Below are 15692 nucleotides of genomic sequence, written 5' to 3'. Positions count from 1 at the left end.
TGCAAGCGGATTCTTTACCTTCTGAACCACTAGGGAAGACCAGGGTAGCTGCCTTGGGAGCAGCTAATCCTCATTTGCCCTTAGGGGCTTCTATCCAGAACTTAGCTAGTAGAGCTCAGTACAACCTACAGGGTTTAGCCTAAACTTAGAAGGCACATAGCAAAATCCTCACATGTGCCTGAATATTTATCTAAAGACATATTAGCAGTTCCCTGCCCTGCCTTGGAGTACTGAGGCACCCAAATAAATATACTCTCACCAAAAAAGCACCTTCCCAGGTGGCTCAATGGTAAAGAATCTGCCTGCCAAATGCAGGAGCTGCTGGAGACATGGGTTCGATCATTGGGTCAGAAAGAACCCTTGGAAGAGGAAATGGCAACCCACTCCAGTATTCTTGCCTGGAAAATCCCATGGACAGAGGAGCCTGGCAGGCTACAGTCTATGGGGTTGCAAAGAGTCAGACATGACTGAGCACACACACACACACACACACACACATCAAATTTGATATGGAAACTACAATCTCAGAAAATCCTGGGCTGCCCTTCTGTGTAATTGTTATATGTTATACAACCATATTTGAACAGTAACTGTCATTTTGAAGCAACATAGAAAATACTTTCTGTCTTCGGGGCATACAGTCCTGCAGAGATGAGTGCAAACACAGCCATCTGCAAGGTCATTTTCTGTGAATGTGATGTTAAAAATGTACATGTGGGTTAGGTGTAGCAGGGCTCAGTATGCCACACAAAACAAAACCTGGATTTAAAAACTCAGACCCCTGGCTGCCCATACAAAGCTCTATCTAATGCCTACTGCTTCTCTCTTTGGCTGCTTAGATCTTTCCTATTAAAAAAAAAAAAAAGAAAAAATGAATAAGAAACTATATAGGAAATCAAAATGACAAGACTTAGGAGAAAATAGCTGAAAACACTTCATCTTTTTATGCCCATCTAAAGCAAAGCTTTTTAAATGAATTGTTTGCATTTGAGTAGTTAGGGCTAAAAGCACAAGCATGGACAACCTCTAAGACAGCAAACTCTTGAAAACACACAAAGGACCACTTTGTCAGATGAATAGAAGGCTCTAAGAACCCTGTAACTAGTGGCCACACCTACAGTCCAGCTAAGCTAAGTATGGGACTTGTCTGCCTTCTCTGGCAGTAAGGCTCTTTGGGATGTTAAGATGTGCTTAGCTCATTCTGCGTTCCTGGACAGTGTTCTAAAGGGAACTTACAGAAGGGACAGTGGAACGAACATAGTCACCCGAATCATGCTTTCAGGACCAACATCACCACTCGTTCTCTTTTCACCAATTTCCAGGTTCCCTCTAATTTCAGCAGTGTCACAGGAGCACATTACTACAATGACTTTTTCTCTCCTAAATTCTCATGGTAAAATTCTTATTGGAATTTGATTTTAATCACTAAAATAAGAGTGTCTTTTATTGAGCCTTCCTTTGTGCCTAGCACTATGCTCTGCACCATCTAGATGATAGATAGAAAGATAGGTAGATAGATATATGATACATCATCTGTTATTAATACCTCCACTGCACGTGTGCTAAGTTGCTTCACACATTGCATCTGACTCTTTGTGACCCCATGGACTGTAGCCTGGCCAGGCTCCTCTGTCCATGGGATTCTCCAAGCAAGAATACTGGAGTGGGTTCCCATGCCCTCCTCCAGGAGATCTTCCCGACCCAGGGATCGAACCTGAGTCTCTTATGTCTCCTGCATTGGCAGGCAGGTTCTTTACCACTTGTGCCACCTGGGAAGCCCCGATACCTCCAGTAGGGATGGGCAAAGATAACATTTTAAGGGAGACCGAAGGAGTTTATGCCTCTGTGATTTTTTTTTTTCCTCTGTAAGAGGGAGACAGAGAGACAGAGAGAGAGAGAGACAGGGAGATGGAGAGAGAGATAGAGAGTGCCAGGGCAAAGTAAAGCCCGGAAGAGAGCAAGCAAGTTTTGAAACAGCTGCTACACAGAATGTTAAGGGAAATAACAGTGAGTTTAAAAAGTAAACAACACATTGGTAAAGTCCTTCCCAGGTGGTAAAGAATCCACCTGCAGTGCAGAAGACGTGGGTTCGATCCCTATGTCAGGAAGATCCCCTGGAGAAGGAAATGACAACCCATTCCAGTATTCTTGCCTGGGATACCCCATGGACAGAGGAACGTGGAGGGCTACAGTCCATGGAGTCGCAAAAGAGTTGGATTGGACTCGGTGACTTAACAATGACAACAACGATTCTTAGAGAAGTATATGGTTATCTCATCTTTGCTCTGGCCATTGTCCTTGCCATCATCATCATCATCACAGTCATTGTCTCCAGAATAAATTATGCTTCAACCGCACAACAGTTACACGATTGAGAAAACTATTCCTTTGAAAAACCGATGATCGTTTACGCTAGTTTCATGCCTATCGGAGGGTGTTGTAGGGTGTTTTATTGATGGCATCGTCCCTCTCACCTGTGCTTGTTTAGGTTGAGCCCGTGATTCAGAAAGGCCACGAGAGTCTGGTCCATCACATCCTGCTCTATCAGTGCAGCAGCAACTTCAGTGACAGTGTCCTGGACGACGGGCACGAGTGCTACCACCCTAACATGCCCGATGCCTTCCTCACCTGTGAGACGGTCATTTTTGCCTGGGCCATTGGTGGAGAGGTGGGACCACTGATTACTGAGATGTAACAAAGTTCATTGATCACTTTTCCCCCTGTGATTCTAACACTTCTAAGTAAAACTCTATGTACTCTTTTTGATATGAGGGTGGGTTATTTTTCTTTCCACAGGAAATCATTCTTTCCTTAAGCCATTTTATTTGATCAACTGTAGATTAATACAGTTGTAGAATGTTGAAATATCATTGAGAATGTTTGGTTTTTGAATGGAGTAGAGCTCTGAGGGACTTTCACAGAACACTGTGTCATGGAATTTTTCTTGTTTAGGGTTTTTCCTATCCACCTCATGTTGGATTATCCCTTGGCACTCCATTAGATCCTCATTATGTGCTCCTGGAAGTCCATTATGACAATCCAACATATAAGGAAGGTGAGTATTTTTTTATACATTCCACCTATGATTTTTAAAAGTTTTGTAACTTTCCCCTTTATTTTAACAGAGTTAAACAGACTTAAAATAAAATAGCATTTAATGTTGTAAAGAAAATTAACCTATACATTTGTCATCCAAATTAGGAAACCTTTTAGAGTAGAAAAGGACACTATAAACAAATACACTGGGACAGCAGTCATTGGCCAGCAATGATCCAGGCAAATGGGCACATGTTGTCACTAATCTTAAAAAGCCATTTGGACGTTATTTACCAGAAAGCAGAAAAATAGACTTTTCCCTTTAGGGTGTAAATTAGTCTGAAAAACATGTGCTTATGAAACATTTTCTTTCTAAAAGCACATATGAAAAACTACCATTCATCCCACTAAAAAATATTAAGCATTTTGTGGTGCTGACACTGCAGTTGACACTGGTGTAATATGTTGAAATGAAGAGGGGCAAGTATTTACACCTGAATTTAGTATGTGATATCCCAAGGCCAAAAACTTAAAGGATTCAATATGCAATTATTAATAGAAGAAACTCAAGGTTATGATTTTACACTGACTTGTGCAATTTTTCAGCAAATACTAAGCACCAAGGATGTGCTGGATCTGTGCTTAATGACGTAATGTCCCCACCTTCAGCGATATTATAGTTTAGTGGGAAAGGCAAACAATAAAATAATCACAACAATTAATACAAAATTATTTATATGCTAATTGATCCAACGGGTCAGTTCACAGGCAGGTAAGTCACTGTTGCAGAAAGGAGTCAATTAATTTCCAAGTGGAATGGATTTATGGAGTGTTTGGGGCCCATATTCTCCCTCCTTATGATAACTATGTCACAGCAAGAGATGTATCTTATCTTTCCTCCCCACCATGCCTGTTATGTTGTTCACATCGTAGATTCTTAATAATTGTTTGTTGATTATATGACTGATGAATTATTAAAAGGCTGGTGATAAACTATAAAGAAAGGTAATTATTAATATTTTCTCCATCATCACATGGTTTCTAGACCAAGTGGTTTTCACCTCTATGTAAATGTTACTGAACTTCATCCCAAAACAGTATCAAATAAAACTTCTGTTGAGTTACTATATATTCTAATGAGTGACTTAGAATTTTTATTTCTGTCTTCATGTTAGATAATTGTGGAATATATCATTAGATAATACAAACGTGTCTCCCATGGTACGCTGTGTAAGTTTTCTTTGTGAATCTGGCTGTTGCCTTTCATTAATCTTTGCTTGTATTGCTTTCCCTTGTGAGAGTTTAGGGAAAATCAATAAACCTATTTCAGCTGAATATGGAAAACTTTTTCAAATACTCAAGCTCACTTTTAATTTTTCTTGTCTAAATGCTCTCGTTCCAGGCTTAATAGATAATTCTGGATTGAGATTATTTTATACGGCAGATATAAGGAAATACGATGCTGGGGTGATTGAGGCTGGCCTCTGGGTAAGCCTCTTTCACACCATCCCTCCAGGCCTGCCCGACTTCCGGTCTGAGGGTCACTGCACCCTGGAATGCCTGGAAGAGGTATGGTGTGTCTGGGTCTGTGAGCTGCTCTTCCTAGATTAATCTATGCTCGTAGAAACTATGTTTTGAAAATTCCAAGTGTATTACTCATCTTTTTCTTGTTGCCATGCTGTAAAATGATTGTCTACAATTTTAGCAAGACCTTTATTGCTTTTTAAAATCCTGAAGGCTGCAGGAGTAGAATTTTGATGTTTTCCTTCCTTTCCCTTCCTTTGTTTGTTTCATATTGGAAACTTCATTTTATCTTTTACGGTTTCGTTTTTTATTCATATTTGTTTTTTCTGTGATTTATTTTCATTTTTTCTCATTTTCTCTGATTTATAGCTACCAACCCTTCTTTAACCAAATAGCAAAAATACCTAATATAAAATACATATTGGATGAGAGAAAACTATATATAAGTATTTTATAATGGCTGCTTCATTCATAGTTCTTTTTTTCTTGAAAGAAAGTATTTCACATGGATCGTATTCTTTATAAATTGTAGGATACTGTGGTTGTAGACAGTATGGAAGACTGGTAGAATGGAAAGGTTATGCTCTTCTGAATTATTTAGACCATGAATTAAATTACCATGACATCATTCTCTAGCTGTAGGACTGTGAACAATTCATTTAATTTAATTCTCCCAGTTCAATTTTCTTATCTGGAAAAGCAGGAGTAGATTCTCCCTTTAAGAGTTTCAATTTTCAAGCTACCAAAATAATGGATTCTTTTTGCCAGAAGCTTTAACTGTTTGCTCACCTCCTAAAAGAAGAAAAAAGAAAGATAATATGTAGAAGTGATCATTTGGTCCTCAGCAAGCATTAGTTCCTCTTCTTTCCTCCCAGACAGTATTTCTTCACAAAGATAGGTATAAGTCAGGAAAAATCCACATTATGAATGTATGGCAGCTCATGTGTTCACTTAAATTGTGTTAGCTTTTCTTCTCAGTTGTCCCTCCAAGTCTGTTTTAAGGTGAACTGTCTGCACTTGTTTGGAGACCTAATCAGGTCTCCCGCTGTATCTCCCGTAGGCTTTGGAAGCTGAAAAGCCGAGTGGCATCCATGTGTTTGCTGTTCTGCTCCACGCTCACCTGGCAGGCAGAGGCATCAGGCTGCGTCATTTTCGCAAAGGGGAGGAAATGAGATTGCTCGCTTACGATGACGATTTTGACTTCAATTTCCAGGAGTTTCAGTACCTAAAAGAAGAACAAACAATCTTACCAGTATGAATGTTTTTATTCTTATCACTGAATGTCATCAAAATCCTGAGACATATACCTACTGAGAATTAGCCAGGTTTCTCCTGGTGTAATGAATCGCTCATCCTATCCATAACTTCAAAGCCACCCACCATGGCTGTTGCATAACCCTCACAGAATGTGTTTGATCTGTTTTCCAAAATTGAAACTTGTTTTTCTTACTATTCCCAGGGGCAACTCAAGTTGTTGATTTCAAAAGAAATAAAACTTAGGTTTTGTGCTCTAAGCACCATTTTTCTAGACTCCCCAGTTAATAATCCCTTGACTTGCAGTTCTGGTAATGATAAGATCAGAAGTTTTGAAAGTTTCATTTCAATAAAAGTGAATATAAGATCATTTTTTTCTTTTGACTAAGGTATTAGGACATAGCTAATTATATTACTGTGTGTAATCTGGCTGGCAACCATACTTGAGGTTCTGATGGAACAACACAGAAAGGAATCTTATGCCTTCTAATGATGAACAATTTAAAAATTTTATGATGCTTCATTTTGTCAAATTTTTTATTTTGACATTGAGCTCAATAGTTATACAAATTCCTACCCTAGTTTTCTTCTCAAAAGTCAGATATTTATACTATTTGTGAAATGAGAATAATAGCAATATCTTTTCTACATGCAGTAATTCCCTGGTATACTCTGGAAGTAGAAAGATGAAGTTTGAGTGATCTCAAGATTCTTAAGGACTACACTCCATTTTATGGCGTTGTCTGGTCTTGGGGCTCTCTAACCAGTTTTTTTAGATTATCTTGGAATTCCGCAACTGGTATGTCATGAGAGGATTATAAATGTTGAAATACTGATTCCTGGTCCCTCTGAATATCCAGGCAGCAAGGACAAATTTGAGGGCCAGTACCCAGAGCTTGCTGCTTCTGGTCTGTGAATAGCCTGTCCACTTACCTGACCGGGAGCCATAAAAAATTAGTTTCCTTATGTGTAGTTCTGTTCAAAAGGTTGAAAAGTACTGGAAAAAATAAGTTACTAGTTATTTGCCTCGCAAGTCTGTTTTACGAAAATAAATACCTGACTAAGGACCTTTAAAGAAAATAATGTAAAGAAGAAGATAATCACAGTAACTAGTATCTATGGCCAACACTAAGAACTAAATGTGTGTTCTATCATTTAATTTCCTCACAACAACTGTGTCAGATAAGTGCTATTTTTATCATTATTTTTTAGATGAACAAATTGTGCCCAGATGATTCATTTCCTTACCTAAGGTCATGCAGCTAGAACATTGTGGAGTCTGGCCTGAATAAAGAGAGCCTTATTTGTTTGTTTGCTTGCTTATTATGCTAGCAAACCTAGAATTTAATAGATCAAAAGTCTACTCTTGAGTCAAATTACTTAATGCATGCATTCATATAACAGATTAAACTGTTGGCCTACAGATGTGTTAGGTAAATAAAACAGCATGAAACTCCAATCTGAAAGCTTCCACTTTTATGTTTTAGGGAGATAATCTAATTACTGAGTGTCGCTACAACACAAAAGATAGAGCCCGGATGACTTGGGTAAGAAGACTTTTATTATTAAAATTTATTTGTGGAGGGGGAGGTATAAACTTTGATTTTAGAAGAGAAAAAAATAAAAAGCATTCCTATTTGGAAGCAAAATTCCTGACTGTCTTGAACATGAAACATTGTAAAAATGAAATCAGAGCTGTTTTAAGATTTTATCAGATTAACTAATGATATTATGGTAATATTTGCAGTGCAATTTATTGACTCTTTCATGAAAAGCTATCTTTAATCTTTTAGTTTTTCCTCACCGAATATTATTAATAAAAGACCTGTGGTTACTAATGACCATGCACATGAGTCTGGACTTAGATGAATCAAAACTTCAAAAAGAAATGAATTCCATGACCTTAGGGCTTCTGACCCAAACAGAAATCTGGTTCCAGCAGATTTACTGGGGAGTTCTGCCAAACATTCAAGAAATAAATCACTCATGTCTTCCTCAGTCTTTTCCAGGGAACACACAAAAAAAGGGTAAACGCTTTCTACCAACTCATCTTATGAAGTTAGCATAATCTTAGTACTGAAACTTGACATGGGCAGTACAAGAAAGGTCAACAACAGGCACCAGATGGAAGTCACTTTGATAATGTATTGACAAACCAAATCTCTCATTATATAAAAATGTGAGTTAGGACTGATTGGGTATAACTAAGTAATGTAAAATTGGTTTGAATTAGAAAATACATTAATGCCATTATACATTAAGAAATTGAAGGAAAAAGACTTATGATTACCTCAATCAGGGCAGAAAAGCACTCATAAAATCAGTCTATCATGGGGGTAAAAAAGGACAGTTAGCAAACTGAGAATAAGAGGGAATTTCCTTAGCCAGCTAAAGATTAGGTGTGAAAAATCTATAGCAAATATCAAGCTAAATGAAATGCTAGAAGTATTTCTTTAAAATCAGGAAGAAAACAAGGATATTTATTATCACTGGTTTTATTCACTGTCGTAGTAGAAACGAAATAAAATGATATATAAAGATCAGAAAGGAAGAAGTAAAGAAATGAAACACATTATTCACAGATATTGTCATTTTCCACATCAAAAACCTCCCCCAAATTGGTATACCTAAAGTTAGTTATATTTTAGTATGCAGTAAACTATCTCAAGAAAATGTAATTTAAGACTATAAATTCTATAGAAATAAAATAACATTAGATGTGTTTGATCTCTGTGAAGAAAATTGTTAGTTTTTAAGACGTTAAAGATCACCTAAGAGATTGAGAGACTGTGTTCATGGATAGAAGGCTCAGAGAAAAAAAATACAAGATAATCCTTCTTTATAAATTAGTTTATAAATTTGATCTAATTTATAAGGATTTTTATTATTTGGGGTTTTGGTGTCTAACCAAGAAATCTTCCCTTAGCCAAAGGTTTTCTCCTATTTTAAAAAAATTTTTCTAAAAAATTTTGCAGCTTTTTTTACATGGAGCAAGTTAATTATAAAATCTACATAAAAGAGCAAAGGGTTAAGAATTGGCAAGACACTACTAAAAGCATAAGATGAGAAACAAATTACTAGGTATGAAAACTTACTTTCAAGCTATGGTGATTAATAGTGTGGTTTGAGTCCAGAGTTAGAACAGTGGAATGGAATAGAGATTCTGGAAACAGACCTACAAACCCCTTGTATGCAAACTTGGTTTAGGATAGAAATTGGCATTCAGGTAAGTGAGAGAGGATGGACTTTTCACTAAAGAATTGCTGGTACAATTGCCAGATGGCAAAAGTAAAATTACATCTTTATCTCCCACAATTCACACAAAGATATAATTTCCAGGTAAATTAAATATTAAAATGTGAAGAATAAAAATTTTAAAACCATTAGGAGGAATAAATATATATATAAGTAAATGTATATTTTATATATATATATATAAAACTTTATGACTTTGGAGTAGGTAGGAACTTCTTAAAATATGAAAAGTACAAACTAAATTAGAAGATTGATGAGTTTGTCTACTTTAACACTTTTGGTCACTTAAAAAACACTATTAGGTGAGAAGAGAAGTTTTAAACTGAAAAAAAATTTGCAACACATAAAGCATTAGTATCCAACATTTAAAATAAATTCTATAAATCCATAAGACAAGCATAAGACAAACATACAGTAGAAAAAGAGCAAAGTGTGTCCTTCACTGGACGTTGCTGTTGGTGTCAGGGAATGATTCACTTAAAGTCATACTCTCTTCAGTGGGGCAGCGAGCAACCAATGACTGGTTGATGCGATAATACATAAGCTTGATTCCCTTCCTACAATTTGGCTTAACTCTGAGTAACCATCCAAGCTCAAGGGTAGATTAAATATATTTACTGAGATGTCAGTTGCAGCCTCATTTGTAGATCAGCTTCTCCTTTTACCCAGCCCTTCATCAAGTGCAAGGCATGATGTTTTGCAATTTGTAAAATCATTGCATATTAGCCACTACACTACATTCAGTACAGTTCAGTCGCTCAGTCGTGTCCGACTCTTTGCGACCCCATGAACTGCAGCACGCCAGGCCTCTCTGTCCATCACCAACTCCCGGAGTCTACCCAAACCCATGTTCATCGAGTCGGTGATGCCATCCAACAATCTCATCCTCTGTCCTCGCCTTCTCCTCCCGCCCCCAATCCTACCCAGCATCAGGGTCTTTTCCAATGAGTCAACCCTTCGCATGAGGTGGCCAAAGTATTGGAGTTTCAGCTTCAACATCAGACCTTCCAATGAACACCCAGGATTGATCTCTTTTAGGATGGATTGATTGGATCTCCTTGCAGCCCAAGGGACTCTCAAGAGTCTTCTCCAACACCACAGCTCAAAAGCATCAATTCTGTGGCGCTCAGCTTTCTTCACCATCCAACTCTCACATCCATACATGACCACTGGAAAAACCATAGCCTTGACTAGACGGACTTTTGTTGGCAAAGTAATGTCTCTGCTTTTAAATATGCTATCTAGGTTGGCCATAACCTTCCTTCCAAGGAGTAAGCGTCTCTTAATTTCATGGCTGCAGTCACCATCAGCAATGATTCTGGAGCCCAAAAAAATAAAGTCTGACACTGTTTCCACTGTTTCCCCATCTATTTCCCATGGAGTGATGGGACCAGATGCCATGATCTTAGTTTTCCGAACGTTGAGCTTTAAGCCAACTTTTTCACTCTTCTCCTTCACCTTCATCAAGAGGCTCTTCAGTTCTTCTTCACTCTCTGCCATAAGGGTGGTGTCATCCGCATATCTGAGGTTATTGATATTTCTCCCGGCAATCTTGATTCCAGCTTGTGTTTCTTCCAGCCCAGCGTTTCTCATGATGTACTCTGCATATAAGTTAAATAAGCAGGGTGACAATATACAGCCTTGACGTACTCCTTTTCCTATTTGGAACCAGTCTGTTGTTCCATGTCCAGTTCTAACTGTTGCTTCCTGACCTGCATACAGGTTTCTCAAGAGACAGGTCAGATGGTCTGGTATTCCCATCTCTTTCAGAATTTTCCACAGTTTATTGTGATCCACACAGTTAAAGGCTTTGGCATAGTCAGTAAAGCAGAAATAGATGTTTTTCTGGAACTCTCTTGCTTTTTCGATGATCCAGCGGATATTGGCAATTTGATCTCTGGTTCCTCTGCCTTTTCTAAAACCAGCTTGAACATCTGGAAGTTCACGGTTCACGTATTGCTGAAGCCTGGCTTGGAGAATTTTGAGCATTACTTTACTAGCATGTGAGATGAGTGCAATTGTGTGGTAGTTTGAGCATTCTTTGGCATTGCCTTTCTTTGGGATTGGAATGAACACTGACCTTTTCCAGTCCTGTGGCCACTGCTGAGTTTTCCAAATTTGCTGGCATATCGAGTGCAGCACTTTCACAGCATCACCTTTGAGGATTTGAAATAGCTCAACTGGAATTCCATCACCTCCACTAGCTTTGTTCGTAGTGATGCTTTCCAAGGCCCACTTGACTTCACATTCCAGGATGTCTGGCTCTAGGTGAGTGATCACACCATCGTGATTATCTGGGTCATGAAGATCTTTTTTGTACAGTTCTGTGTATTCTTGCCATCTCTTCTTAATATCTTCTTCTTCTGTTAGGTCCATACCATTTCTGTCTTTATCAAGCCCATCTTTGCATGAAATGTTCCCTTGGTATCTCTAATTTTCTTGAAGAGATCTCTAGTCCTTCCCAATCTGTTGTTTTCCTCTATTTCTTTGCACTGATCGCTGAGGAAGGCTTTCTTATCTCTCCTTGCTATTCTTTGGAACTCTGCATTGAGATGGGAATATCTTTCCTTTTCTCCTTTGCTTTTTGCTTCTCTTCTCTTCCCAGCTATCTGTAAGGCCTCCTCAGACAGCCATTTTGCTTTCTTGCATTTCTTTTCCATGGGGATTTTCTTGATCCCTGTCTCCTGTACAATGTCACGAACCTCTGTCCATAGTTCGTCAGGCACTCTGTCTATCAGGTCTAGTCCCTTAAATCTATTTGTCACTTCCACTGTATACTCATAAGGGATTTGATCTAGGTTAATGTATAACAATAAACGCTAGATGGAGAAGGAAATGGCAACCCATTCCAGTACCCTTGCCTGGAAAATACCATGGACGGAGGAGCGTGGTAGACTATAGTCCATGGGGTCGCAAAGAGCTGAACACAATTCAGTGACTTCACTTTACTTTTTTTATTTTTTATGAACACTACTACTATGTTATTCATCTTCACTTTTGAAGGATAGAGGATTTGCTGGATACAGAATTCTTGAATAATTTCTTTTTTCTGGAGCACTGACTATGTAATTCCAATATCTTTTTGTTACTTTCATCATTTATGATAAAATGTCAGTTGTTCATTGTATTATTGTTCCCTGTATGCAATATATCATTTTGCTTTGCCGCTTCCAAGATTTTCTTTTTGTCCTTGGCTTTCAGCAATATAATTATAAGGTGTCTAGGTATGACTTGCTTCATAATTGTCTTTGGCATTTGTTGAGCTTCTTGGATCTGTAAGTTAAGGTTTTTCACTAAATTTGGGAGGATTTCCACCATTTTTTTCAAATAGTTTTTTCTACTCTTTTTTCCTCTTCCTTCTCATTCTGGGCCTTCAGTTGCATGAAGTGAAAGTGAAAGTCACTCAGTCATGTCCGACTCTTTGTGACCCCATGGACCATACAGTCCATGGAGTTCTCCAGGCCAGAATACTGGAGTGGGTAGCCTTTCCCTTCTCCAGGGGATCTTCCCAACCCAAGGATTGAACCCAGGTCTCCCACATTGCAGGCAGATTCTTTACCAGCTGAGCCACAAGGGAAGCCCAAGAATACTGGAATGGATAGCCTATCCCTTCTCCAACATATCTTCCCATCCCAGGAATCAAACCCAGGTCTCCTGCATTGCAGGTGGATTCTTTACCACCTGAGCTATCAGGGAAGCCCATTTTGGTTGCATGCATGGAGTATTTAATATTGTCTTATAGCTCTCTTGGGTTGTTTTTTACTTACTTTAGTCTTTCTCTCTCTGTTCTTTGAGTTGGGAGATTCCTGGTGATCAATCTTCAAGTTCATTGCTTCCTTCCTCTGCCATTTCAAGTTGCTGTTGAGTCATCCTGTGAACTTTAAATTTAGTTACATTATCTTTCAAATCTAGAATTTCTATTTGATTCTTTTTTTGTGTTTTGCTTTCTCTGATGTTATTCCTTATTTGTTCACTCATTTTTAGCATATTTATCTTTAATTATTTCAGCATCTTTCTTTAGCTCTTTAAACATGTGTATATCTGTTTTTAAGTCTCTGCTAAATCCAGCATCTATATCCTTCACAATAAATTTCTACTTCTGAATACAGGTCATAGTTTCCTGTTTCTTTTCATGTTTAATAACTTCTGGTTGAAAATTGGACATTGTAGATAATATATAGTAGCAACTCCAGATTCTGTTCTTTGGAGGATCTTTGATCTTTTTTTAATTAGTCCACTATTTATATTTAGTTTCAAAGTGTGTAATCTGTTTCCCCTGTGGTATGCAGATGCTGATATTTATGACAACAAGATTATAGAAAATTCAATGCAATCAGGAAAAGATTCCAGCTGATTGGTATCATGTTGCTAAACATCCTCTGAAACATTCACTATAGTGAGAAGTTTATATCATATAAGCAGAACTTTGAGGAGATTATTAGGTTATTTAAGAAAGATAACCTTTAAAGAGTTGGAAATAACTTTATTAATTTTAAAAGTGCTACTATCTTTTTGAAACCAAATTGTCCTTTAGGTGATTATTTTTCAGCTTTAAGATGGGTTACATGTCAATATTGGAAGAAACTGTAACATTTGTGGTTTGTGTGCTACAAGTATCAGAGTTGGTGGAACATATACTTTTCTAAATGAAATGTCCCCATTTTCAGGGCGGATTAAGCACCAGGAATGAAATGTGTCTCTCCTACCTTCTTTATTACCCAAGAGTTAATCTTACTCGATGTGCAAGCATCCCAGACATCATGGAGCAGCTTCAATTCATTGGTGTTAAGGAGATCTACAGGCCAGTCACGTAAGTAGTGAATGGATTTCATGATAGGGGTAAGGGTGGGCTTTATTTTCATTTTAGATTCATCACCATGTTATGGGATTCCTTTATGTGCTGTTCTATTTGATTATTTTCAGCTGAAGCGTCCAGGTGACCATCTTGTTTGCTGTGTCCAAGGTCTTTAAGACTACTCTTAGGTTCACGAGTTTTCTGGGAAGACCTGAAGGATTTAGCATGTAATTATATTCATGGCTAACATATATTACAGTGAAAGACTATAAAACATGAACCAAAAGAAAAAGTACATGAGGCAAAATCCACAGGAAACCAGATACAAGTTTCCAAGGCAAGCTTTCAAGACACTCCCAGTGGAGCCTCACAGAACGTGCTTAATTCCACCAGCAGCAAATTATGACAACACATAGGAAGTATTGTCAACTGGAGAAGCTCATTAGAGACTCAGAGCTCAGAGTTTTTATTGGGGGCTGGTCACATAGATGCCCTCTGCTTGGCAAATACCAAAATTCCAGACTCCCAGGAGGAAAGCAAGTATTCAACATAAGCAGCATCATTTGTACAGACAGTCTAGCTATGGTAAATTATGCTTATCATTTAGAGAAAGTTTTATGTTAGCAGAGAAAACTGTTTGCTATTTAAGTTCCCTGATGCCAGCAAAGGTCAGCCTTCCTAGCAGGTGTTCCTAGATGTCAGGCTCAGGTTAATTCTTTCTGCACGGTTGTGTATGATAGGAATGACTTATGGCAAAATAATAAACAAGATAAATATTATTCTTGCTCCCTTGAGATTGCATATTAGAGAGGGTAAGAAGTAATAAGAAAATATACATATAAAATTTCAGATATTAAAAGATGTTATGAAAATAATTGAGACAATGAAGGAACTGTGTTGTTGTTCCCAACTGGGTGGTGAGAGCTTATCTGGAGAGCTGTCTTAGTCCCTTCTGCTTTAACTACCACAGACAGGGTAGCTTACAAACAATAGAAGTTTATCTTTCACTGTTCTGGAGGTTGAGAAGTCCAAGATCAAGGTTCTGGTAGATTCAGTGCCTGCTGAGGACCCAGACAGCCGTCTTCTCACAGTGATCTCCCGTGGCAGAAAGCTCAGGGGAGCTTTCTCAGGCTGCTTCTATAAGGACACTAATCCCATTTATGAGGACAGACTCTTCCAAAAGCCCCACCTCCTAATAACATCACCTTGGGTGTTAGGATTTCAACATGTGAATCTGTGGGGCAGGGCGGGGACTCAAATATTCAGTTTGTATCAGAAGGTGATGTTTGAACAGAGACCTAAGTGTTGAGGAGCCAGTCATGGAAAGATCTGCAAGTATACTCTGCAGAGAGAAAAGCCAGTGTAACAGGTGGTGAGTATGAGGCCAGCATGTTCAAAGAACAGCAAGAAGGTGAGTTTGGCTGAAGCAGAGGGAGATATGGTGGGCAGTAAGTGGGAGGTATAAGAGCAAGTGAGACCAGACAGTGTAGGACTTTATAGGCAACATAAGGACTTTGGGGTTTAAATGCAAAGAGAAGCTAGTATAGGATATGGTGCATGTGTGCTAGTTGTTTGGTAATGTCCAACTCTTTGCAACCTCATGGACTGTAGCCCACCAGGCTTTTCTATCCATGGAATTTTCCAGACAAGAGTACTGGAGTGGGTTGCCATTTCTTACTCCACGGAATCTCCCCAACCCAGGGACTGAACCTAAATCTCTTTTGTCTCCTGCATTGGCAGGCAGATTCTTTACCATTGTACCACCTAGGAAGCCCTCTTATAGGATCAGTTCAGTTGCTCAGTCATGTCCAACTCTTTGCTAACCCAT

The 15692-nt window shown here is 38.4% G+C and overlaps 1 protein-coding gene across 1 annotated transcript in view; it reads left to right on the top strand.

The window, feature by feature from the left end:
* MOXD1 (monooxygenase DBH like 1) overlaps positions 1 to 15692 on the top strand; it is a 93461-nt gene that overhangs the window by 65759 nt on the left and 12010 nt on the right. The window contains exons 5-10 of the mRNA XM_081530545.1: positions 2489 to 2668; positions 2953 to 3055; positions 4439 to 4605; positions 5621 to 5812; positions 7302 to 7361; positions 13737 to 13879. Of these exons, the coding sequence (XP_081386671.1) occupies positions 2489 to 2668; positions 2953 to 3055; positions 4439 to 4605; positions 5621 to 5812; positions 7302 to 7361; positions 13737 to 13879 (845 nt within the window). The remainder of the gene's footprint in view (positions 1 to 2488; positions 2669 to 2952; positions 3056 to 4438; positions 4606 to 5620; positions 5813 to 7301; positions 7362 to 13736; positions 13880 to 15692) is intronic.

This window comes from Giraffa tippelskirchi, chromosome 9, assembly GCF_054371585.1.
Source record: "Giraffa tippelskirchi isolate mGirTip1 chromosome 9, T2T-mGirTip1v1.2.pri, whole genome shotgun sequence".
Taxonomy (NCBI): Eukaryota; Metazoa; Chordata; class Mammalia; order Artiodactyla; family Giraffidae; genus Giraffa; species Giraffa tippelskirchi.
The sequence above is the reverse complement of the archived record's forward strand: the minus strand, read 5'-3'. Positions and strand labels throughout refer to the sequence as shown.